The sequence below is a fragment of the Procambarus clarkii genome, chromosome 91 (genome assembly GCF_040958095.1).
Source record: "Procambarus clarkii isolate CNS0578487 chromosome 91, FALCON_Pclarkii_2.0, whole genome shotgun sequence".
NCBI lineage: Eukaryota > Metazoa > Arthropoda > Malacostraca > Decapoda > Cambaridae > Procambarus > Procambarus clarkii.
Genome location: NC_091240.1, coordinates 13,421,850 through 13,449,028, shown reverse-complemented (window position 1 = coordinate 13,449,028; position 27,179 = coordinate 13,421,850). Strand labels below are relative to the sequence as shown.

Sequence of the window (27,179 nt, the reverse complement as noted above, 5' to 3'; positions counted from 1 at the left end):
TGTTTTGGCCTCCACCACTTTCTCATTTAACTTGTTCCAACCATTTACCACTGTTTGCATAAGTGAATTTTCTTATGTTTAGTTAACATAAGAAAATTATGTTATAAGTCATAAAATAACATAAGTGATAAGTTAAATGTACTGTATGACTTTTTGTTCTTGAAGTTTCAGGTCTCGAGAATTCTTCCCTATCAGTTTTGTCGATTCCCATTATTATTTTGTATGTAGTGATCATATTGCCTCTTTTTCTTCCCTCTTTTAGTTTTTGCATACAGTGTTTATTGCCTGTATCCTCTCCTCGTAGCTCTTGTCTGTCAGTTCTATGAGCTATTTAGTTGCATGTCTTTTTCACCTTTTCCAGTTTGTTGTTGTGCTTCTTAAGATATGGGCACCATACAACTGCTGCATATTCCAGCATTGGTCTCAAAAAGGTTGTGAACAATTTCTTTAGTATTTCACAATCCATGTATTTAAAAGTAATTATGAAATTTGAAAGCCTAGCATAGGCTCCTCACACAATGTTCTTTATGTGGTCCTCAGGTGATAGTTTAATATCTAGAACCACCCATAGATCTCTTTCTTTATCAACATTTTTTAAATTCTTTTTCATATAATTTGTAGGTTGTGTGGTCTATTTTCTTCTATTCCACATTCCATAGTATGGCATTTATTCACATTAAATTTCATTTGCCAAGTGGTGCTCCATACAATTATTTTGTCCAGGTCTTCTTAAAGAGCATGACAATCATCTAAGTTTCTTATTATCATCGTCAGGAAACGTTCATATAATTCTGTATTCCTTCTGGTAGGTTGTTTTTAAAGACAGTCAACATTATCGGTGCAAGAACTGAATCCTGCAATACACCACTCATGACATTTTTCCAGTCCCATGCATTGCCTCCAATTACTAGCCCCATTTTTCTCTGTGATTGAATGCCCCGAGTGTGTTAGGGGGCTTTCCTCCCTTGTTTACCTTGGGGTAAGTGGTAGTTTTGCACTGGTGGGGTACAGGGTACTACGCAACTAGTTTTCACCTATTATAGCGGCCGGCTCTGTCACGGGTACATTGTCCACTTCCAGGGTTTTTCTTTTTCTTTTTGTTTCTGCCTGGTGGGGGTCTGCCTTGTGTCCCTTGCCCCAGTTATATTAGGGTCTTGACCTCCGGTGTTTGGTGGTACCCCCTGCTTGGCCCCAGTGAGTGGACATATACCAGAGATTCAGTTTTAGAAGTTTGTTTGGTAGATTTGGGCACTAGTTAGCAGTACTCTGCCTGGGCTTACCCTTATCGATACCAGTCTAGGGGCGCACAGGGTCCAATGGATGCGACCCCTGGGTTTCCTCTCGCCATGTGTGAGTTCGAGGGTTGCTCTGTCCCCCCTTGTCTCAGGACGACACTCATTATTTTTGGCCTCCGTCATGCTGCCTGTTGGGCAGGTGACACCTTCAACCCTAAGTCCTGGGAGCATCGTTGCTTGTTTGTGACTCAATTCACCCTATCAACTGATGACATTATTCGGGTGCAGGCGGCACAAGCGTTGTATGCTAGGTATAGGTTCCTGCAACATTCTAAGTTGATTGCTTCCTCGGATGCCCCGAGCCTGACCTGTTTTGCTTAGAGCGATCTGGACTTCGGGGTGTTGGTCGCTTCGGCCTTGGTGCAGTCTGCACCCCCTCATTCTTCCCCTGCCCTGCTTTCATTCTGTTCCCCCCATCCCCCTGGCATCCAGCTCCGAAGCATCTGAGGGCTTTGGAGTTGGGGCGGGGTTTAGAGGTTTCTGAGACTCTGGCAGTTTCAGGGGTTGCCCCTTCCGGGGTGGGGATGGAGGCATTCGAGTCCATTCCTCCTGCCGTGGCACTGGGGTCTGACCAGTGGGTCCTCCTCTTCCTCCTTTTCTGGCCACCCCGGCTATTTCTTGTGAGGCCGGGACTTTGGACAGCCGCAAGAAAAATGACAGGTTGGATAACAAGAACCTTTCACACTAGAGATGCTATACCGATGATGATACTTTTCAAGACGCTAGTACTCTCTAGAGCGGAATACTGCTGCACAATGACAGCCCCTTTCAAAGCTGGAGAAATTGCTGACCTGGAGAGTGTGCAGAGATCCTTTACTGCTAGAATCCACTCGGTAAAATATCCAAACTATTGGGACCGACTAAAGAGCTTAAACCTGTATTCTCTTGAGCGCAGGCGGGAGAGATACATAATAATTTACACATGGAAAATAGTAGAGGGGCTGGTCCCAAACCTGCACACAGAAATAACACTGCATGAGCAGAGGTGCAACAGGTACTCGAGAGAGAACTCTATCAACATCAGAGGCCCGAGACTGTTGAACACGCTTCCACTACACATAAGGGGCATAACTAGCCGACCCCCTCACAGTGTTCAAGAGAGAACTTGACAAACATCTCCAAAGGATACCTGATCAACCAAGCTGTGACTTATACATCAGGCTGCGAGCAGCCGCGTCCAACAGCCTGGTTGACCAGTTCAGCAACGAGGAGGCCTGGTCGACAACTGGGCCGTGGGGTCGCTGAGACCCGGAATCACCTCAAGGTAACCTCAAGGTAAGGGCTTGATGTGAGAGTTCACAGGGTTGCCGAGGTTGGGGAGGGGCTTAAGCTGCCCCGTTGGTCTCTGCCTTGGTTTTCCAATCCTCAGAGCGGGCTTTCTGTTACAAGGAGTGGGGTTTTCTCGGCCCCCCCCCTCCTCCCTATCCTCTGCATACAAGTTGGATTTTGGTTCGGCTCTTTTCCAGGTTTGATTCCGTATCCCTGCGAATCCTTCGGTTCCGTCCTTCTGGAGGTTTTCGGCTTCCCGTATCTCGCCTACTGAGGTGCAGTAGGCGAGACGCGGCCATTGCGGCTTACCCCTGCGCAACCCGGATTATGCCCCTATAATGGACCCATCTTCCTTCAGGTTTGGGTCTTTATCTCCATACTGGGTTTATGAGGTTCTACCCTGGGGGCCTTGTGTTGGCTGCTGCGTCACCGGCTTCCTCTTCGGGTTTTTCGGGGTTCAGTGCCTTGGCGCCTACCAGAGCCCTCGCTCGATGTATTCATGGACGCGTTATCTCTCGGCTGGGGCTTTGTGACCAGTGTTCACCAGGCCAGCCAGGAGCAGTAGGGTCTGTTCTTTCGTCGGGCCCACAGCACGGTGCGGGAGTTCACAGGGGTGTGGTTTTCGCTTCGGAGGAATCGGGTCGTATCGTATCGACAATCCGGCTCCGTTCAGAATGCTCCCTGGTGCTTCATTGCCTGAACCGAAGGGGATCGATGCGGTCCTTGGCTATTTAGGGCTGGTCGCTTCGGGTGACTCGTCTGCTGAGTTCTCGATGTTTGGCTCTCCTGGCCATTCACGTCCGGGGGGGGGGGGGGTGTCCAACATCCAGGCAGACGGCCAGTCCTGGTTCATTCCCCTGTCCACCGAATGGACGGTCGACACCAACTCATTCAGATGGCTCTGCCATCTGAATGAGTTCGTGCACCTGGAGGTGGACCTCTTCACATCAGCGTGGTCGAGGTGTCTTCCAGTATATGTGCCGCAAGGTAGTCGAGGTCGATACCTTTCGGCAGGACTGGTCGAGGTTCCTGTACCTACCTTCCAGCAGTTGCTCCAGGTTGCTTGCTAGGAGACTTACCAGGGGAGAGCAGTCTTCTTGGCGCCATGGTGGCCAGCTCAGCCTTGGTTTCAGACGCTGCTTGCTCGGTGTCTGAACTTGGAGGTTTTCTGCCTTTTTCAGCAGAGGACCAATCAGCAGATCGGTCCGGTCCATTACGAGACTGGTTCGATCTTCTTCTTGAGTTTTCGCAGTTGGTCTTTTTGAGTCGAGTCTATCACCATCTGTATGGTGATCATGTGTCTTCTTTGATGGTGTCCCACCTGCAGGCTTTGTCTTGGCGGCAGTATGAAGTTTCCTGACGGCCCTTCTGGTTCTTTTTCTCTCTTCGTCGCTGTATTTTGCTTTTGGTTCAGGTTGTTTTGTCTTTTCTCTCGTGGCTGTTTCAAGACCGTCATCTTATGCCGAATACTGTCACCTCATATCGTGTAGAGTTTGCTTTCGGTATTGATGTTACTTCTGCACCGTTTCGCAAGCTGTCTCGGACGTTGTTTCACCTCTGGCCTGCTCATGCGCCACCTGAGCCATCCTGGTCTTTGAACAGAATGGTCTCTTATTTGTCTTCTCCTCGGTTTGTTGTTGTGTAGCCCCTTTGGTTCAGGATTGTTTTCTAAGGCTTTTTTTTTGTTGGCTCTAGGGGTCGGGTTGGGGAGCTACATGCTCTTCACCGGTGCAGGGGTTTCTGCTCTTTTGGTCGAGGTGATAGGTTCATTCGTTTGTAGCCATCTCCTTCTTTTCTGGCGAAGAATGAGACTGCTGCTTTCCAGAGGGGTCCTTGGGTTATTGATGCTTGGTTGGTCAGGCTGGGGGTGCATCATGTGTTGTGTCCGGTTGCGGCTCTCTGCTGTTATTTGCGCACCACGGACTCTGACCGGGGACGCGCTTTGGGTTGATCAGATTCCCTTTCTTCCCTGTTCTAGTGTTTGGGTCTCTCAGGTCGTCCGCAATGTATATAAATAGATGTTATCATTTCATTAGCCTGTATTCTAGTACATTTGTAAACAAAAATATTGCGAGTAATATATGTGAGGAGTATGACCACCATTTGCATGAGCTTACACCTGAATATCTTCAAATGTTACACAAAAGTTGTTATAAACATAATGCAATCATTTTTGGATGGATTTACAGAGTTTTCAAATGTTAATATAGACCCGCAAGATTGACACTATACAACACAATGGAAGATAATTTTTATATATAGTATTATTATTTTGTAAGTGTAGGTGTATTTTTTAATTTATCTCATGATTATTTTAAATATCTATAGCCCAGAGGCATGAAGAAGAAATTGTGGCAGAGTTAGAGCATGATGGTGTGTTTGACGAGCGCACGATAGAGGGCCATGGTGATTCCTTCACAGTATCTGTTGCTACTACTAATCAAAGCACTGCTGGTAAGGATGAAGGAGAAGCAGTTACAAGTATTTGAGTTTTAATTTAGTACTGTAGCAGAAACTAATATATAAAACAAAAGACTGTAATGAGAGTGCAAGATGCTCAAAAGAAACTATAACAGTCTGAGGCAATTTGGTGAGTTATTGCTTAAAAAGTGGACTGCAAGAACATTAGGTCTTGCTAATACCAATGCTGTATGTGTATTTGTAAGGCAATATACCATTATAAAGGAAAGGTGTTAGAGCCTTGCACACTGTAACCAAGCAGGTAGAAGGACCACTTGCAAGAGAAGGGTGTACGTGTAACAAAGTAATGGGTAATGTCACCCTTCCACTTTTCTCCCTAGATGTTAAACTTACTTTATTTAAAGCAATGTCCAGCTTTGCAGACTGCAAATGAAAAAAAGTAAAAAAATATAAAAAGTACTCAAGAGAAAGTACATGAATGTGTGTGTGTGTAATTACCTACGAGTAATTACTTAAGCGTAGTTACAGGATGAGAGCTATGCTTGTGGTGTCCCGTCTTCCCAGCACTCATTGTTGTATAACGCTTTGAAAATACTGACGGTTATGGCCTCCACCACCACCTCACTTTGTCCCAACCATCTACCACTCAGTTTGCAAAAGAAAATTGTTTAATAATTTTACGGCACCTCTGTTTTCTTAGATTGAAACTGTGTTCTCTTGTTAGTGTAGTTTCTGGTTTCAGGAATTCCTCTTTATTAAATTGGTCTATTCCTATTGGTATTTTGTAAGTGGTGATCAATCATATCACCTCTCGTTCTTCTATCTTCTAGTTTTGGCATGTTTAGCACCTCTAGTCTCTCCTTGTAACTCTTGTTTTTTTTGTTCAGGAAGCCATTTTGTAGCATGCTGCTGCACCTTTTCCAATTTATGTGCTTCTTGAGATTTGGGCACCATACAACTACTGCATATTTCAGTTTTGGTCTCACAAAAGTCATAAACAGTTTCTTTAGTATTTCACCATCCATATACTGTAATTAAAACCAAGTCTGAAGTTGGAAAGTGACACATACACTCCTGTCACAATGTTTTTTGTGTTCCTCTGGTGACAGCTTACTATCCAAAATCACCCTTAGGTCTCGTTCTTTTGTAATTCCTAGAGTTCTGTAATTCCTTGCCACATGATTTATATGTTGTGTGTGGTCTATTTTCTCCGATTCCACATTCAATAACATTGTATTTTTGACATTGAATTCCATTTGCCACTTGAAGCTCCAAGTACTTATTTTATCTAGATCAATTTAAAGGGCATTACAATCATCTGCGTCTCCCTTGTTCCCCAGTATCTTAGCATCATCCCCAAATATGTTCATATAATTCTGTATTCCTTATGGTAGATCATTTATTTAGATGATGTACATTACCGGTGCAAGAACTGAACCCTGTGGTACTCCACTCATGATATTTCTCGAGTCCAATACATTGCCTCTGATTACTACCCTCATTTTTCTGTTAGACATAAAATCTTCCCTCCATGTTAGAAGCCTCCATGTCAGTGCAAGCATGTTCATAACTGACAGATTATGGCACTCCCAGGTTACCATTGGTGGCTCCAAGAGTGATGTCTCTAAGAATTCTGGAATGTTTATGAACAGACCAACTGAGCACTAGTTATTTTGACTAGATGGCCACCGTCTCCAGGTGATTCCTAAGTACCTTATATGACCCTACAGGGACAGATATTGTAGTACCTGTAGTCTTCCCATGTGGCCTGCTTGATTGCAACACAGAAAATCATCATTTATATTAATATACTTGTTTATTTCAATGTGACTTTGGTATCCAAGTGACAAAAAAATACAATTAGGAAAGTCCAGTTGCAATGGAAGCTTGGTTTAACACGGAAGGTGTGGAGAAAATTAAACTGGATTTCTCAAGAGTGGCTATATATTTCCCGCATATTCCTATTTTCTAAAGGGGAGCCCTGTCGGCTCACCGGAGCTATCCAGGTTGATATGGATATATTAGCTTTCTGGCATCAGTCAATGTGCATGGAATTCTTGCCTATCGGGGACCACGAGCCAGAACCTGGCCCCCTCAGAGGTGCGCGATGAGCAATGGCCTTTAGAAACCCCCATGTGGTTGGAACCATTCTGTCTGTCATTGACTGGGTCTGGCACCCAGAAAGGTAGGCACTTCAGAACAAACCCCTATTCTGGTGAAAATATTGCTACCGAAAGTCGAACGAGTCAACAGAACTCCCTATGAAAATTAGCAAAACGAGCGTGATGTCACGTTGCCGCGCCGCTGTCTGCGCTCAACCCCCCACCCCCACCCTGTGATGGGGAGGGGGGAGCCCCCAGACCCTCACGCCGGTGATCCACCCTTTAGTTCTTGGCTGATGTGATACTGGCGAGGTCTTGTGCCTCTGGCTCCTAATTTTGTCTGTTTGTGTCTTGTGGTGTGGCCTGTCTCTACAGACCATGTGCGAGCTGGGAGTACATTATAAACACTTAATAAGTTTTATCATGAATTTATATAAGTATCCAACTAGGAATATGTAACATGGCAGTCACTCGTTTTGCTCACCATACTAGCTTAGTGGTTTGCTGTTGTGAACACACATGTACATGGGTATATACAATGTGTGTATATAGTGTATGAACAGCAACAGGAGTATGTTGGGAGGAGCCATTTTGGTGAGGGGAGGTGGCGTCGTAATCGTAGCGTCTGCTGGCTACTGTGTGATTTCTCATGCAGTGTATGGTGGCCATTATGCTGTTTGGACACAATACCTGCTTGCATAGTTATGGTAAATAAAACATGTAGATACGTATACAGAAGGTATGTAAATAGTGTAATAAAAGTTGGAGGAATGAGGGAGGGCTGGCTGGGTGTGGCAGCTCACACTCGTGGGGTTCTGAGTGTGTTGATGGTGAATGTATATAGTGTGTGACAGTGTATAGTGTGTAAATATGTTGTAAATATACATAAATGAACATGAAACATTGGATATATAAGCAATATATGTGGACACATTTGAGACACACACAAGTGTCTTGGGACAGTACGGATGTTCTACTGTCATAATATTGTGTACGTGTTCATTATACTTTGGATTGGCAAGAAAAAAACAAAAATGTATTTGGAAATGTACGCAAAAAATTAATAAAAATATATTTGTGACAACACACACATGTTGAAGCTGGCGGGCAACTGGCTTCGGGAGTCTACGTCACGGGGAACCACCAAATCGTGTCATCACATGCCATTTTTCAGACCCCATTGCGGCCAAATTAATTACAATTTCGATTTTTTTCTTACATATTTGTGATCAGGGAAGGGTATTTAACATTTTCAAAAACAAAAATAATTTTTCCCGAGAATTTATTTCCTGCGCACTGGGGGGGGGGGCGTATTTGGAAGGCGAGCAGCACAGTGGTTAATGAAATTTGTAATGCCATAGACAGTTCAGAGTTTATTTGATATATGATTCTGGAGGTCATTCAAGCTGAATGGTATTGTCCAGAGCTCCTTTTTACTGTTATGAACCTGCAGGAACCACTGGAAAAGTTCCAAGTGTTAGGGGTGCCAGATTGTCACCCCACCTGACTACACATTACTATTACCAATACCATGTAATCTTACTTAAGGAGCAACCAAGTGAGATTACCGAGAAATTATGGTACAAGTATTACCACTAATTATAACCTGTATTTTATGGGTCTTTACTTTTAGGGAAATTTGTACGAGTTGGCTCAGGTCGTAGGGGAAAACCTGCATCCTATATTGACCATAATGAGCGTGAGTTTGAAGAAAGTAATGGCCACGGTGGGGACAAGCAGCATCAGAAGGGCTGGGCTCGAGGAAATAGGAACCCAAGAGGACGAGGACGTGGACGAGGTCAAGGGTATGGCAGCTATACTGGAAAGGATGTAAGACAATTATCAAATTAGTATGCTTTTACATTTGAATATATGTTTGTGTCACACAGTACAAACACATGTAACACACAATGTACAGTACACAAACATAATACACAGTACTGTACATAGATATGTTACATAAATACGTACACAGTATATAAACCTTTAACAAAGTACAGATATATATGAGTAATGTTTAGTTAGTTTAGTTCATTTATTATGCACCCCATACCCATCTTGTGGGCGGTAGTGGAAAGGGTTACAGAGGCACATAATGGGCTCAGGGACTGAACCCCACAATTCATTTAGCTAAGCAAGTTACAATCTTGATGAGCTAGTTACAAAATTCAATATAAGTCGTCACATCAACAATGGGTTCGAGATCGACCTCAAGTACAGGTTCTAAATTAAGCAACTGACATATGTGGAGAGCTAGTGTCACAATTGATATATTTGTCCTGCACACCGCCCCCCATCCAGTGGGCAGCGGTGGATAGGTTACAATCACTTAGTAACTACCTACAGTTAGCAAACTGGGGATATTTGGCTAAAATTTCTGGTAGCAGATCATTTTGAATGAAATATTGACACATCGCTGGAACATTGGTTATAGAATTGTCTCTAAATTCACGTATTTACTAATCCATGTACTGTGAAGGATTCACAGTACACAGTACAATGACATGTGACACAGTACAGTGACATATGACTCAGTACAGTGACATGTGACACAGTACACATGTAACAAGCTAAGATGGTTTAAGAAGTTTATACCTCTTGTATTATATTGTATACATGGACAATTTGGTTGTTGGGAGTGAGAGTGTAGTTCTGACCTGTTTCTTGCAAAGGGTCGGACTACAGGGATTAGAAAACCTTGCTAACACATACAAGCTCTAAACCCTGTAGTCCGACCTTTTGCAAGAAACAGGTCAGAACTACACTCGCACTCCCAACAACCAAATTGTCCATGTATACAATATAATACAAGAGGTATAAACTTCTTAAACCATCTTAGCTTGTTACACACAGACTTGAGTGATGTGATGCATATACAAAGTCCATCACCATGCAAGTGATGATACTATACATACACACAGTTCATAGACATGAGATGTGATACATAAACACAGTACATAGCCATGTGACATATAAATGCTGTACAGTACATAGAAATCCAGAATCAGTACCTGGGAATATAAAATTATTATTATTATTATTATTATTATTATTATTATTATTATTATTATTATAATTATTATTATTTCTGGGGGGGAGCCCCTTCGACATATCCAAGCTGATATGAATGCATTAAACCCCTGGCATCAGTCAATGTGCATGGAGTTCTAAGCCTACCAGAACCTGGCCTCCTCAAGAGGCATGAGCAGCAATGGCCTATATAAACCCCTGTGTGGTTGGAAGCATTCTATGTCTGCCATTGACAGGGTCAGGTACCCTGAAAGGTAAGTGCCCCAAAACAAACCCTTATTCTGGTTAAAATATTGCTACTGTAAGCTGAACTAGTGGACAGAACTCCCCAAATGAAAACGAGCAAACGAGCATTATGTCACACCACCACCATGCCGCTATCTTAGCAACCCCCAACCCTGCCCCCCCCCCCCCTCCCTGGGAGTGGGAAGGGGGAGCTGCAGACCCCTGTACCGGCTATCCACCCTACAGTTCTGTAGCTGATGTGGAACTAGGCTAGTCCCCGGTAGGCCTAGAACTCCATGCACATTGACTGATGCCAGGGTTTAATATATTAATATCAGCCTGGATAGCTCCAGGGAGCCTCCGGGTCTCACCCAGAAAGTGGCTTTTCATTATATTCAAGACATTATTATTATTATTATTATTATTATTATTATTATTATTATTATTATTATTATTATTTATTATTATTATTATTATTATTATTATCTGTAGTGAGTTTAATTGTAATAATTTTAGTTGTGCCAGCATGCAGAACAGAAACCAATTCACCATCCTGACAAAAAGCCTTGGATAACTAAGGACTGCCTGAGCATTAATATGTGAGTGATGAAATAATTTTCAGAAATTTGTGTCCAAGTCAGTTGTGGGGGATGGCCAAGCATCTGCTACCTCAGATTCTACAGAGAACTTGGAGACTCCTCAGAAGCATTTGGTTCTCTCTCATTCCACCTCAAGCACCCATTGTTCAACTCTTTATCAAACTCAGGTACTTTAAATAACTACTACATTTTATTTTTATTGTACTTCCATTAACCATTAACCATCAAACCGCATGTCAGTGTTATGTATTTGGCTGTATATAGGTATGAGTGGATGTGTGTTAATAAATAAATATAAATAAATAAATATATATATATATATATATATATATATATATATATATATATATATATATATATATATATATATATATATATAAAAATGTGTGTGTAATTACCTAAGTGTAGTTACAGGATGAGAGCTACGCTCCTGGTGTCCCGTCTTCCCTATCAAGTGTGTGTGTGTGTGTGTTGTACCTAGTAGCCAGAACGTCATACTCGGCCAGCTATGCAAGGCCCGATTTGCCTTTATTAGGCAAATCGGGCCTTGCATAGCTGGCCGAGTTTTCCTGAATTAATATATTTTTTCTAATTTTTTTCTTATGAAGTGATGAAGCTACCCATTTCATTATGTATGAAGTCAATTTTTTTTTTTATTGGAGTTAAAATTAACATAGATATATGACCGAACCTTACCTAACCTATCTTATCTTATCTTTATAGGTTAGGTTAGGTAGTCGAAAAACAATTAATTCATGAAAACTTGCCCCTGTTACCTAGCAGTAAATAGGTACCTGGGAGTTAGTCAGCTACTATGGGCTGCTTCCTGGGGTGTTTGTAACAAAAAGGAAGCCTGGTCAAGGACCAGGTCGCGGGGACGCTAAGCTCCGAAATCATCTCAAGATAACCTCAAGAAGATAACCCTTAAGTCCGGCGAGTTAGTTCAATGATTTTATGCATGAAAGGGTGATATCTTCTGAGAACTCCCTGTACCACCAGGGAGGAATACCCCAACCACAGGGAGTACTTGTACTGTACTTGTGTTTTTGATAATAATTTGTATATAAAATTGTACAGAATTTAATTTTGATAGATTTGGAAACCTATTATAGATAAACCATTTTTATTCCAGAAGGCACTAAGTGATGCAGAAGATGGAGCTAGTGTTATCACCTCAGCATTACCTGCTGATGAGTGTTCATGGACACGTGGCAATAGTGGTAATGACAGCCTGGAAACATCAGTACTTAGTGAAGGAGCTCCCATGGATGACATTAAGGTGAATAGTCATTTTTACAACACAAATCAATGTATCAAACAAATTTGTTTAACAGAACATTCTACAGTGCAGAGGACCATTTGTGTCCAAACCTTTTTTATAACTAACACTTTCTGAAAACTCTGATATTTATTCCTGTAATTCTGGATCCTATAAAATTGGATATCTTGTCAAGGCTGCATTTTATAATGGCTCTAAAGCCTTGGTACAAAATGAATACTTGGAATTTGTTAACAGGTATTCAGAAGAGTAATTCATAGGGTATCCTTGTAACTACAAAATACAGTGCCTACATATTTCATATAATTTTAGCAAGTTGACTTTTAAAAGGAATAATGAGCAGACAGATGTCTTGGTATTGGGATAACACCGTGGTTGGTTTTGAGTGATAACATGTTGTTGGAAGGGTTGAGGAGATAGGTTGACTGTGACTGGCAACTCCTGTTGTCCCGACCACCCACTGCATAGGTCATCATACCATAGGTTAATACACAGGTCAAGAATGTTAGGAGGGGATGAGTTGGGTAGTGAGAGAATGTTAGGGGGGATGGGTAGGGTTGTGTGAGAATGTTAGGGGGGATGAGTAGGGTAGTGTGAGAATGTTAGGGGGGATGGGTAGGGTAGTGTGAGAATGTTAGGGGGGATGGGTAGAGTAGTGAGAGAATGTTAGGGGGGATGGGTAGGGTAGTGTGAGAATGTTAGGGGGGATGGGTAGGGTAGTGTGAGAATGTTAGGGGGGATGGGTAGGGTAGTGAGAGAATGTTAGGGGGGATGGGTAGGGTAGTGTGAGAATGTTAGGGGGGATGGGTAGGGTAGTGTGAGAATGTTAGGGGGGATGGGTAGAGTAGTGTGAGAATGTTAGGGGGGATGGGTAGGGTAGTGTGAGAATGTTAGGGGGGATGGGTAGGGTAGTGTGAGAATGTTAGGGGGGATGGGTAGGGTAGTGTGAGAATGTTAGGGGGGATGGGTAGAGTAGTGAGAGAATGTTAGGGGGGATGGGTAGAGTAGTGAGAGAATGTTAGGGGGGATGGGTAGAGTAGTGAGAGAATGTTAGGGGGGATGGGTAGGGTAGTGTGAGAATGTTAGGGGGGATGGGTAGGGTAGTGTGAGAATGTTAGGGGGGATGGGTAGGGTAGTGTGAGAATGTTAGGGGGGATGGGTAGGGTAGTGTGAGAATGTTAGGGGGGGATGGGAGCTGCTGTGTCGTCTCTTGGCTGGGGCTTTGTGACCATTGTTCACCAGACCAGCCAGGGTTGGAGGAGTCCGTTCTTCCGTCGGGCTCACAGCATGGTGTGGGAGTTCGCGGCGGTGTGGCTTTCGCTTCAGAGGGTTTTCGTCGCTCGAGGATCGACGATCTGCCTCCATTCGGACTGCTCCCCAGTGGTTCATTATCTGAACTGCGGGGGTTTGATGTGGTCCTTGACTCTTTGGGGCTAGTCCCTTCGGGTGACTCGTCTGCTGGATTCATGGAATTTGGCTCTCCTGGCGGTTCATATCCAGGGAGTGTCCAATGTCCTGGCAGATGGCCTTTCTCGGTTTATTCCTCTGTCCACAAAATGGACGGTTGATGCTGACTCCTTCAGTTGGCTCTGCCAGACATACAGGCGTCTAGTGGTGGACCTCTTCGAGCCGGCTTGGTCGAGGAGTCTCTCGGTATATGTGGCGCCCTTCCCCGACTGAGGCCGTCGTGGTTAATGCCTTTCATCAAGACTGGTCAAGGTCCTCTTCTCCCCGGTCTAGCTGTTGCTTCGGGTTCTGGCTCGGTTGGAGACTTACTACGGGAGAAGAGTAGTCCTGTTGACCCAGCCTTGGTTTCAGGTGCTGCTTGCTCGGTGTCCAAACCTGGGGTTTCTTCCGCGGCTCTGCCTCTTTCAGCAGATCAGTCTGGTCCGGTACGTAGCTAGATCAATCTTCTCCCCCGATTTGGTCTGGTCTTTCTGACGTGGGTTTACCACCACTTGTATGGTGATCAGGTTTCTTCGTCGATGGTATCCCTTCGGTTCAGGATTGTTTTTCTAAGGCTCTTTTTTTTTTCCCCCCCTTCTACTGGGGGCCAATGGCCTCTGGGGGTCATGTCTGAGAACTTTATGCTCTCCTACAGCACGGGTTTCTGCTCTTTTGGTCCTAGTGGTCGGTTTGTTCATTTGCAGCCGTATCCGGACCGTTGCATGCGTTTTCCGAGTTCCACCTAGCCTTGTGCGAGTTTGAAGGTTGCTGCGTGTCCTTGTCTCAGGGTGACAGTCACTGCTTTTCCCTCCGTCATGCTGCCTGTTGGGTCAACGACACCTTTGACCTGGAGTCTTGTGAGTCATGTTCTCTGCTTGTTCTCCAGTACCATTCTGATGACATACTGTTAGGGTACAGGCAGCATCCACGTTGCTGAAATGCGGTAGGTTGGTTTCCCACCCGTATGCCCCGCGACCGCCCTGCTTTGGTTATAGGGACCCGGACCTGGAGGTGAACCATTCGCTTCGATTTTGGTTCAGTCCCGCACTCCCTGGTCCTTCCCCTGTAGTTTATCCTGCACTTCCCCCACCCCCCTCCCTACTTCCGGCTCACAAACGTCTGAGGGTTTAAGGGTCGGGGCAGGGTTTAGTTGGTAATGAGATTCAGGCAGCTTCTGGGGCTGTCCAATTCGGGTTGGGGACAGAGGCATCGGAGCCAGGTCCTCCTAACAAGGCTTCTGGGTCCCACCAGCAGGCCCTCTTCTTTTCAGCCTTTCCCTTGGACTCTGCCTTTTCTTCAGGGGTAGAAGGTATGGAGGACTGCTCTGTCCCGGGTCCTGACTTGGGGCATCCCGAGGCTGGGGAGGAGTCGACCTGGGGACCTTGGGCCCCCTTTTACCCCCACTTGGGTGTTAGTACCCTCTTTGTGGGTCTTGTTGTTGGAGAATTCTGTCCACTCATTCGGTAGCAATATTTTTAGCAAAATAGAAGTTTGTTTTGGGGTACCTATCTTTCTGGGTGCCAGACCCAGTCGATGTCAGACAGAATGCTCCCAAACACACAGTTGGGAGTTTCTATAGGTCATTGCTCCTTGTGCCTCTCTGAGGGGGGCCAGGTTCTAGCTCGTGGTTCCCGGTAGGCAAGAACTCCATGCATTTTGACTGATGCCAGAAAGCTAATAGTTACATATCAGCCTGGATAGCTCCAGGGAGCCTCCGGGACTTGCCTAGAAAATGGCGTTTCCTTACATTCAATGCTCTGTTTTTGCAGTGAAACAATCTGCTTGTCTAGTAATAATAATGAGGGCAACTTACTGTTGTTAGCTCAGGCATCACATTGTATCCAACATTTAATGCAAGGATGTGTACATGATTTATCTTTCCCTTCTGCTTGCAGACAATATGCACTAGATGACTTGCAATATCTAAAAGTGAAAATACATTTTAAGCTTTCTTTTGTTTTTAATTTGGTAACTTTACTGACACTATAGTCTTAAGTGATGACTAATGTTGTTTGGATGGCACCTGCACATGTGGTGGGGGTATTGCTCTTTAATAGACAATATCTTGATTTATAAGGCTATAATCTAGGGGATATTTACAATATGACTGCTGTCCACACAAGTAACCACTTTACCACTTTAACCATTTTATCATAAATTATAAGCTGCTTATGAGCTGCCAGGAACACTTCAGTCATTTACTGTTCATGAACTCTTATGAACAGTACAATAATCATTCTCTCATGTTCTGTCACAAACAGGAAGTTGATAACTCACATCCTCCTTACAATTTGCTTTCACTCAGCATTGTTCACTACAACTTTGTGCATGCTATTCACATTCACGCCACAATTACATATATATTTTTTCATTTCATGCTTCCTTATACACTTACTCACTGTCTGCCTGTCTTGCCTTATCCTGCAATCAAATTCTTTTGAGTAGATTTAACTTCTCGGTCATCTTCCTCAGTTATGTGAGTTGCCAGACTAATTTTGCCCACTCCATGTACTGTACCCTGAGATATGTTGTTTCTCATAAAATCATTCACGGTGAATTTACCTCGCATATTTCCATAGGATGAAGAAATACCAGTGAAGGAAATTTTTCAAAATGATCAGTGTATCAACAATGGTTCTGATGATCGACTTGAGACAGAACAAGATCAACATGCTGAACAGCATGTTAATGCAGAAGCATTTGCAGAGGCAGAAGAAGATTTTGATGGAAAAAACTGTGAAGACTTTGAGGTAGCAGAGGGTAGGCCTATAAATAAAGATTGTTGTGTTGATGTAACTGACAATGCTGTTTCTTATGCTATAAACAGAAATGGTTCATTATCATCAGGGTCTGAAGATATTATAGAAGCCACAAACAGCTGCCAACAAGAAGTTCTTGCTGTTGATTTGAAAGCTTCAACAAAAGAGAATGTGTTAACTGAAGACAGTTCTAATATAGACTCAACTATTTCTGTGAATCAGGAAAACATTGAAAATATAATTACTTTACCAAATCAGCAGAACAGAGAAGAAAGTGCTGGCAATGAGGAAAATATTACAGGGATAAATGACAAGGAAAATTCAGCTAATGCCACATCAGAGGAGCTGTATATTGAGAATTCTAATGAAAAAGAGTGCAGTGACTTCCAAAAAAAATTTAGTTCAGATGAGAAAACTGAGGTAATTTACGATGCTGAAGTTCCTAAAGAAGGTGATTGTAACGAGAATAAGAAAGCTGAGAATTGCCTTACTCCCGCTTCTTCTCCGACTGCTACAGAACAACTTGTTCCTAACATAGAGTGGAAATAGCACAAGATAAAAAATTAAAGCTGGTTCGTTATATTTACTTAATTACCATGTTTTTATTTATTAATATAATATGTAATTAATATAATTTTTAACTATACAATGTGATAGACCTTGAGTGTTTATATTTATATGTTTAAAGGTACAGTATTCTTAAAAAAAACTTATAATTTACTTTATACCTATAGACACTGTGTATGTGTGTGTGTGTGTAATTACCCAAGTGTAGTTGCAAGATGAGAACTATGCTCATGGTGTTCCCTCTTCCCAGTACTGTCATATAACGCTTTGAAAGTACAGTACTGACGGTTTTGGCCTCCACCACCTTCTTATTTAACTTATTTCACTGTCTGTGTGCTTAAAAGCATTTCTGAAGTTGGAAAGCATTGTATGGGTTTCTTGCACAATGTCTTTTATGTGGTCCTCAGGTGATGGTTTAATATCTAGAGCCATGCTCTAAATATCATTTAGCCATGCCTAAATCTTTTATTTTTTTTTGTCCAAGTTATTTTGTCTTTTCACATAATTTGTAGGTTGTGTGGGACCTATTTAATCCTATTCCATACTTCGAAATGTGGCAGCTATTCACATCGAATTCCATCTGCCAAGTGTTGCTCTATACACATTTGTCCAGGTCGCCTTGATGGGCATGACAGTTATCTAGGTCTTTTATTTTTCCCTAGTAGCTTAGCATCATCAACAAATATGTTTAAATAATTCTTTATTTCCTCTGGAGATCATTTATATTAACAGTGAGCAATACTTGGGCTTGAACCGAATCTCGTGATACTCCGCTAGTAACATTTCTCTAATCTGATACATTGCCTCTTATTACTGCCCTCATTTTTCTGTCAGAAAATTTTTCATCTATGTCACCAATCTACCTGTCACCACCATGTTCCAGTTTCCAGAAAAACTTCTTGTGTGGGACTATGTAAGTAGCTTTTTTATGTCCAGATAAATACAGTTAGCCCAACCATCTCTTTCCTGTAGAATTTCTATGGCTCTATCATGAAAACTAATTAGATTTATCAGAGGATATTCCAGTTCTTAAGGGAGCGTATTACCTGATTTTTAAATGTTGTTTAATATCAACCAAACTTTTTTTACTAGTTGTATATAAGAAGGGCTGCAACTGTTCTGTGTTTCAGTATCGCACCCTAAATAGAAAAAAAGTTTTTTTTTTTTTTTTTTTTTTTTTTTTTTTTTTTTTTTTTTGCAACGAATTTTTACACATTTTCAATAAAACTCTACAACCACAATTTTCACATGAGATCCTTTCTATGAGAATCGTCTATTACATTAGCATAAAATAAAGGATTTGTATGAAAGAGGATTATCCAAAATATTTTTAGTTTGACAAGTAGTCAAAGTTCTCCAAAATATATGCCAATATTTCATGTTTGCAAATATTTATTAAATCAATAAATGAACTTAGGAATATAGTATTCTATAAGTTTATTAGAGATGTTAACTACATATAAGGTGTAAATTTCATGTAAATTTAAAAAAAATGAAAGAGGAGAGTTAATTTTGTATAAGTTTCATGCAAATCAACTGATAAAAAAAATATTTTTTTTTATTGATTTTTTTTAATGTTTGGGCATAAAACTAAATATTAAAATACTTTATTATATGCTATTGTGATAGCTTAGAGTCATAGACATGATTTCAGTTGACACTTTTGTTTGATGTTAATTTTTTACCATTTTGGAAAACTTTCGACACATAATTCAATTTTTTTTCTCCCTTCCTATTTATGCTACGATGCTGAGACTTGGGCCAGTTGAACCAAATTTTATATACAACTAGTCAAAAAAGTTTGATTGAAATTGAACCAGTTTTCATTTATTGCATTTTTCCATAATTTTCCTTAATACTTATGGCTTAAGGTATGGCTTAAGCCATACTGTGTCATTTATTATTCCATTTCTTTCAATATATGTTCTACTCATTTACTTTCAATTATTTTTCTAGTGTTTTGACAACCATGCTGTCAATGATACAGGTCTGTAATTTAGAGGGTCTTTTCTTTTACCATTTTTGTAGACTAGAACTATGTTTGCCTTTTTCTGTTCTACTAAGATTCCTGTACATAAATAAGCTTCAAAAATCAATTGAAGTGGAATACTCGGCTGAGGTACCAGCTAAGTATCAGAACATTCCCTCAGAACCCAAGGTAAGACTCCATTTGGCCCAGGTGCAACTTTAACTTTAGCTCCTTGAGCAGTTATTCTGCTTCATCTCTAGACTCTCCTATGTACTCATTCTCTGAAATTTGTATTGTGTCTGGTTCTCTGAAAACATCATTTTGCACAAACTCCTTTTAAAGCTGTTCATTTGGTGTTTCACACATTTCCTTTTAATTTTCTGTGAATCTGTTCCCCATTTTCAATTTCAGAATTTTATCCTTTACATGCAACTTGCCTTGTAACATATTTATAGAACAGGCCTGGTTCTGTTTTCATTTGTCCTCTACCACTTCCTCAAAGTTTCATTCTGCTTCTTATCTCACTGCTGTGTAGTTGTTTCTTGCAGGTTTGTATGTTTGATGGCTTGACCTTTTCCTATATTGATTCCCTTTTTTTGTCATTTGTTCTCTTTCCAGAATATGTTCTCTGCTGCTTTGCTTTTCACTCCCTTTTCCTCTAACAATTTTGTTAGGTTTACTTGTTTATACTTTTTCACAGGCTTGGAAAGCTTGTGAAAATCCTATCACCTTTTTTCTACAAGGTGTTAGCACCTTGAAGAAAAAGAATTTCTTCATTGAAGCAAAAATTAAATTTAAGCTTATTTGTCTTTTTTTGATAGATCTCGTCTTAATGACAGTAGTTCCCTATCCTCATCATATTCAATGTTCTGGCATTCCTAAACCCTTCTGTCATTTGTTTCACTCCATTTCCTTTGTTGTGAGGCCTTCTCCTAAATCTAATATTTTTGACTTCCAAACATATTTCTCTCTATTTTACAACATTGGTATGCATTTGTCTCTTTCATTTCCTCTTTACACATTTCCAGTCCAGTTCTGCAAAATACTTCCTTGTAAGAGGTTAATCATACTTTTAAGATTTTCACTTTCTTTTTTTAATGTAAGAAATTTTCTTTCATGAATCCTTAGCAGATCCTAAACCTTCACTAACCCACCAGAAAAACAACTCTTATTTCTTTCTTGGCAAAACTCCTTAAATTTTGGTCATTAGATGACAGTGTTGGTCCCCCATATGTTCCCCTCATATCCACAATTTTTTTCATTATTCTCAGTTGCTTCCGTTTAGTAGCCTTGCTCTTAACTTTTTCCAGGTTTGTGTATATATTTTTTTTACAATAATCAGTACTCTCCTCCACCTATTACTGCTCATGGTTATCTTGGACACCACTTGCATGACTCTCCAGCACTATCACCTAGATAGTGATGAAATATTCCAGAACTCACCGAGTCATGTCATCGGTGGGTGTGTGTGTGTTTTTGTTTATATACAATATTTGTTTGTTGTGTGTACAAGTACATAAATTAGAAATTATAGCACCAATGTATGGAGTACTTAATTATCAGCTGGCTTTACAGGCTTATGTTTAGAAGCTTTCCACACAATCTTTTGCACATTATTTTATATTAGTTTTCTCACAATAATTTCCAAGCTATATTTGATATACAGTTCTGTACTCAGAATTTTAGAAAAACATGGTATTTTTTGGAATTCTGGATATTAGCTAAATTTACAATTTACAGGAGTTATTAATATACAAGTACATCCATTTATTGCTCCTGTAGATTTATTTTAGTGCTTATTGAAGAGTTTTTGTCACATGAAAGCAGTTGAAATAGAATTAGATATTCTACATAAAGACACCTAGTGAAGAGAAGGCCACTTCCAGAGAGAGAGATTCATTTGAGTCATGAAAGTCTAACATTTGTCTTAACTGCAATACGGCATTGTTACAAAATCATGTACTTAATATATATGCTAATATATACTTTAACTTTGCCATACTATAGAAGGCAAACTTCTTACATGTTTTATATTCTCACCATTTACAACATGTATATTCCTATTTTGGCGAGAAATTGAATATGTACTGTAATTGGCTTTTGGTTTTCCCAGTACTGTACATATACAATATGTAATGTCTTGTGTATAAAGCTGCTGTTAACCTTACTCATGTTACCATGAGTAATAAATTAGTGTCTTTAGAGTTGTGTGTGTGCCTGTACATCTATTAGGTAAATGATTCAAAAGCAAGGTATGAATTCTGAAACTTAAGGAGATTTGACGTGGAAACCAAAACTAAAGTGTGACCAGCAAGTGCAGTATGCATTCCTTCGTGTTAATAATTTTGTAATTTGAAAGACTGCTGCCTGAGTGAGGAAGGAATTAAGTAGGAAATAGTTGTCTCCTTCAGGACCTTGTACCGTCCAAGTGCTTTAGCACCAATTAGATATAATTGCCTTATTTTATCTGCTTATTTTATTGGTGCATGTTTCTATCTTGCTCAGGAACTGGAAACTTGTGCCTGTTGCATCCTAGATTTTAGGTTAAGCATACCAGAAAATACTCTGTACATACGAAAACGACTGCAGTGTGAGATAAAAACTATGGAAATGGCTTTACAAATTTCCTTTTATTGCATAAAGCATAGATAAATAACAGAAGAAAAGCATGCAAGCAGTTTTAAGTTTCTTGGTTTTTTATATAATTTTAATATTGTATATATATTTATATATATTTGAAATATTTAAATTAATATTGTTGGTAGATTATTAATATTTAAACATAAAAATATACTAAACATATTTATTTAGAAGCTGGTTAATATGTTTTAACTAAATTACCAAAGTGTATCAAGAACACAACAAAAGCTTGAATACAGTTGTACAGAAATTTCTTTTAAATTTGTTTCAAAAGAATGTTTACAGTGCTACTAATATTAATAGTTGGTAAGAACTGGTATAGTTGAGAATATATTTTAATCTTTAAGTATATCACTCTAGCCAAATGTCTTCCCACCCCAGGAAAGTAAGAAATGACATGAAGATGGTGACAAATATTATCTCAATATTAATTTTCTTGAAATCAAGATTTTTAATAAAATTGGGTGAATTTTACACCATGAAGTGACCACTTAGTTTGTGTTTGATATAAAGTTTTACTGTATAACATTAAAAAGCTGCCTAGCACATACATATTCTTGAATTTTTATTATTGTGTATAAATTTTTAATGTATAGGAAAAATCGCATGAGAATTTATGGTGATGCGAGAAAAATGTTGTTTAACGAGTGTGGTAAATATTTTTATACACTTGTTTTACTGTACTGTAATACTTGTAAGTGTTAAAAAAAACACAATCTTGATTATGAAGCAAATACTGTAGTATAACCATTGGAAAACAGCTGTAGATTTTTTTTTCTTAATTAGGTATCATTGACCTATGTATCTTTGAGATATCAGTGCTAAAAAATCACTGGCTTAACTAATCCTGGCGGCACAAACATTAGAGAGAATTTATATGTGATTTTAGTAGAGTTGAGGCTTGTCAGTAAATAATAGTACAGGTGTGAACAGCAAGAATTGTTCATATAAATTAAGTAAATGGATCATTGAGAGATGGTCAACAGCCAGGACAGTATAAAAGTATGTGCATGCTAAAGGGATGAGTGGAGTATAAATAAAAGGCACCCAGATGGGAAGACTATGTAGCAACAGCATGAGAGGAATGGATCGGGTTAGAAAGCTATATTTTGACAATCTGGTGCCCATTAAAATTAAGCACACTGCATCTTGACAATTTTTGTAATCAATTAACACTACTATATTGCTATTCTGATATTTTTCCAATGAAGTGTTTTCCTGTGAATGTGTTGCATTATACCATTTTCTTGCTTTAATATATACTTAATAGCTAGAAATTAATCAATAAAACATGGTCTAAATTTAATTGTGATTCTTTAGTCTTTTGTATCTTCACTTCATATATCTACATCTCCATTGACATGGGCTCTAGGAGACTCCAACCGTGGACCCCACACGTGAGGCTTATCTACATCTCCTTTTTAAATACAGTACTTTATTTTTTCATAGTAATAAAGTATGTCAGGCCAGGAACACTCATAACAATAACTTTGTGACTAAGGTAACCCTTTAACTGTGCAATAAAGTATGTCAGGCCAGGAACACTCATAACAATAACTTTGTGACTAAGGTAACCCTTTAACTGCGCAACGCGCCTGTAGGCCCAGGCTTCGGGTGCGCAACGCGCCTCCGGGTGTTTTTGTTTTTCACGTTCCATTCAAAACTCTCGTGGCTACATGGGGTTCACATCAGCTTCCTCAGGGCTCTTGTAAACAGATGCCATCTTTAAAGTAATCATGGTCCACATTGCCGGGTATGAGAGCCTCGGTAGTGAGTGAGCAACCAAGGCTGGGGCTCGCAGCATGAACGCATAGCTCTGCTGTTCAGCGTGTGACCACAGCATCGCCTAATAATGTCAAAATATATATATAACCTGTATTATTTAGCCATGATAGTATTATAGAAGAGCCTGAGTGATAATGACTGGGTACAATGTTCAAATCAGTGATTCAATGCTGTTCACGATGTTCACAGCGCTAGCCACAGCATTATTTCGTCCATCTAGGAATCTTCAAATGACTTTTAGGTTCCTTTTCAAAATAAACATGTGGTCAATTATTCATTTACAGGAATTAGTGACCAGGATTGTGGTTATAATTAGCATTGTGGAAGGAGGAATTTTGGTGAGGGAGGGAGGGAGGGAGAGAATTGAGGTAGCCTCACTGTGTGGCAGCCACTCTTGTTTTGCTCACCATACTAGCTTCGTGGTTCGCTATGAGGTACACACATGTACATGGGTATATACAGTGTGTGTGTATATAATGTAATAACAGCAACAGGAGTATGTTGAGTGGAGCTATTTTGATGAGGGAGGTGACGTCGTAATCGTAGCGTCGTCTGCTGTGTGATTTCTCATGCAGTGTATGGTGGCCACTGTACTGTTTGGACAAATACCGGCTTACTTGCATAGTTCTGGTGAATAAAACATGTAGATAGGTATATATAACATGTGTAAATAGTGTAATAAAAACAATAACAGTATGGTGGCAGGAGCAATGTTGGTGAGTAAGATGGAGTGAGGGAGGGCCTGTGTGGGTGTGGCTGCTCACACTCGCGATGTTCTGAATGTATATAGTGTGTGACTGTATAGTCTGTAAATAGATTGTATATATACATAAATTAGCATGATACATGGTAAATATGTGCAACATGTGTGTACACAAGTGTCATGCATGTAACAGTGTCCTTGGACAGTACGGATGTTTTACTGCCATAATATAGTGTGCCTCTCACAGCTACTTGAGCACTACGACAAAGTCACTGAGGCATTAGAAGAGAAACAGAATGCTGATGTGATATACACGGACTTCGCAAAGGCTTTCGATAAATGTGACCATGGCGTGATAGCACACAAAATGAAGTCAATGGGAATAACCGGCAAAGTAGGACGCTGGATACTCAGTTTTCTGTCAAACAGGACTCGGCGAGTAACTGTCAACCATATAAAATCTAGTCCAAGTGCAGTGAAAAGCTCTGTACCTCAGGGTACAGTCCTTGCACCGCTGCTTTTCCTTATTCTCATATCAGATATAGACAAAAATACAAGTCACAGCTTCGTATCATCCTTTGCAGATGACACAAAAATCAGTATGAAAATTACCTCGGCTGAGGACATTGAAAAACTTCAAGCTGATATTAATAAAGTTTTCGACTGGGCATCAGAAAATAACATGATGTTTAGCAGTGATAAATTCCAGGTACTCAGGTACGGTAAAAATGAGGACCTTAAACATAATACAGAGTACAAAACAATCAAATGTACCCATAGTAGGAAAACAGCATGTAAAGTATTTGGGAATAATAATGTCTGACGACCTAACGTTTAAGGAGCATAACCAAGCAAATATTGCGACAGCCAGAAAAATGATAGGATGGATTATGAGAACTTTTAAATCCAGGGATCCCATCACAATGGTTGTACTCTTCAAGTCACTCTCGATAGAATTCTTGGTGACATACTTTTGATATCGTTCGCCTTATGCGTTTTTGTTCTCGTATTGGCATCCTTGGTGATATTTAGCGCCCTCTGATTATTTTGCGTATTTGATGGTGCTACATAGCCTTCCCGGTTTGGTGCCTTCTTTTGATAATTACTTGCTTACTCTTCAAGTCACTTGTGTTGTCCCATCTTGAGTACTGCTCAGTACTCACTTCCCCCTTCAGAACAGGAGAGATTGCTGAAATAGAGGGAATACAGAGAACATATACGGCATGCAATAAAGCACCTAAATTATTGGGATAGTCTCGAAACCCTCCAAATGTACTCACTAGAAAGAAGACGAGAGAGATATCAAATAATATACACCTGGAAGATACTGGAGGGCCAAGTACCAAATCTACACAGTAAAATAACAACGTACTGGAGTAAACGATATGGAAGAAAATGTAGAATAGAACCAGTGAAGAGCAGAGGTGCCATAGGCACAATCAGAGAACACTGTATAAACATCAGAGGTCCGCGGTTGTTCAACGTCCTCCCAGCAAGCATAAGAAATATTGCCGGAACTACCGTGGACATTTTCAAGAGGAAACTAATTTATTCCTCCAAGGAGTGCCGGACCAACCGGGCTGTGGTGGGTATGTGGGCCTGCGGGCCACTCCAAGCAACAGCCTGGTGGACCAAACTCTCACAAGTCAAGCCTGACCTAGGGCCGGGCTTGGGGAGTAGAACTCCCAGAACCCCATCAACCAGTGTACGTGTTCATTATACATAGGATTAGCACGTAAAAACAAATAAAATGTATTTGGAACTGCGCATAAAATGAACAAATATATATTCGCGGCAACTCTCGCGCCCCACGGCCCCGGGAGCTTACGACATGGGCGCACGGGGAGTGATTACGTCACTTGCCACCTTACGGACCCCATAGCAGCCAAAGTACAATTTCGAAATTCCATTGCTCTACCCATATACAGGGAGGGATTTTTGTCACTTTCAGAACAAAAAAGAACTTGTTCAAGAATTTATTTCTTGCGCACTGGGGTGTTATCATATTTATAGGCCACACAGTTAAAGGGTTAAAGCTCTCTCCCGGGCACTGCCTTAGTATGGCAAGGGGGACACTTGTGCTTCATTTCTGGTCATTGATGGTGGCTTCTACTTTCCTCTTTGGCCTTTTGTGACAATGGGCAACCAAGTGTGCCCACAGTTCATAGTCTTACAATTCCTGTTTGGGTCACTTTCAGCGGACAGCCTGAGCAGTCCGCGTTCCCCAAGAGGAAGAGCAAGGAATAGAGCAGAGGGCAGCATCGAAGACTGTCATAAAGGGCAGGCGGGCGCGGCAGAATGGAGAGGTCGAAGACAGCAGCACGGAGGGTAAAGAGGGGCCCCAGTCAGCCTCAGCAAACCGCCACATAGGGAAGGAGAGGGTGAAAAGAGAAAAAGGAAACAAGGATGGGAAAATGGTCACTGCCATGGAGGTCAAGAACCTGCCACTCAAAATTCAAGTACAGTAAAGGGAAGACAAGCAAAGAAAGATCAAGACAGAAAAGGGCGAGTGTGTGTGTAAATGAGTGGGCAGGAAAAGACAGCCAGCAAAATTGGTGAAGACAGCAGCAGGAGCACAAGGCTTCAAAAGAACAGTAGTCCCATGGAGCATCGGACTCTGGCAGCCGCCCACCAAGCCCCCTCACGACTACAATGGGCCGGAAAGGGAGGGGAGAACTGAGAAACATCAAAATTGCGAGACCATTATATTCACGGCAACTACAGCCCCCACTGGGTGGCAGGGCCTAGTGACCTTGAGCGCTCCATCGCTCACCGCCCATAATAAGGGCAACTTCTCTGCTCCATCACCGCTAAGGTACGTCCCATACAATATTTCTGGTTTCCCGTGATCAGGGATTGCATTTTAACAAGAGAAATGCTTGAATATACTTTTGCCGCACCACAGGGATGTCATTTTAATGCAGTGCAGTGGTAAAAGCACTATATTGCAGCGGTTAAGTTTTTATAATCTCATTTTATAAATATTGTAAATTTAAAGTCCTGCTAATAGAGATATAGACTATTTCAACCCAACATTCCAGTATACCCCATTAATGGTAGGGACAATGCTTTGGTAAAAAAAAATATCAA

General features: G+C 40.9%; 1 protein-coding gene across 2 annotated transcripts in view; it reads left to right on the top strand.

Annotated features, from left to right (window-relative positions):
- LOC123774027 (uncharacterized) overlaps positions 1–17,109 on the top strand; it is a 37,046-nt gene extending 19,937 nt beyond the window's left edge. The window contains exons 9-13 of one of the 2 annotated variants that reach the window (XM_045768126.2): positions 4,893–5,018; positions 8,721–8,917; positions 10,965–11,108; positions 12,074–12,220; positions 16,246–17,109. In XM_045768126.2, the coding sequence (XP_045624082.2) occupies positions 4,893–5,018; positions 8,721–8,917; positions 10,965–11,108; positions 12,074–12,220; positions 16,246–16,974 (1,343 nt within the window). In that variant the 3' untranslated portion in view covers positions 16,975–17,109. The remainder of the gene's footprint in view (positions 1–4,892; positions 5,019–8,720; positions 8,918–10,964; positions 11,109–12,073; positions 12,221–16,245) is intronic. The other variant, XM_045768127.2, reaches the window with a different exon arrangement.
- The last annotated feature ends 10,070 nt before the right edge of the window (positions 17,110–27,179 follow it).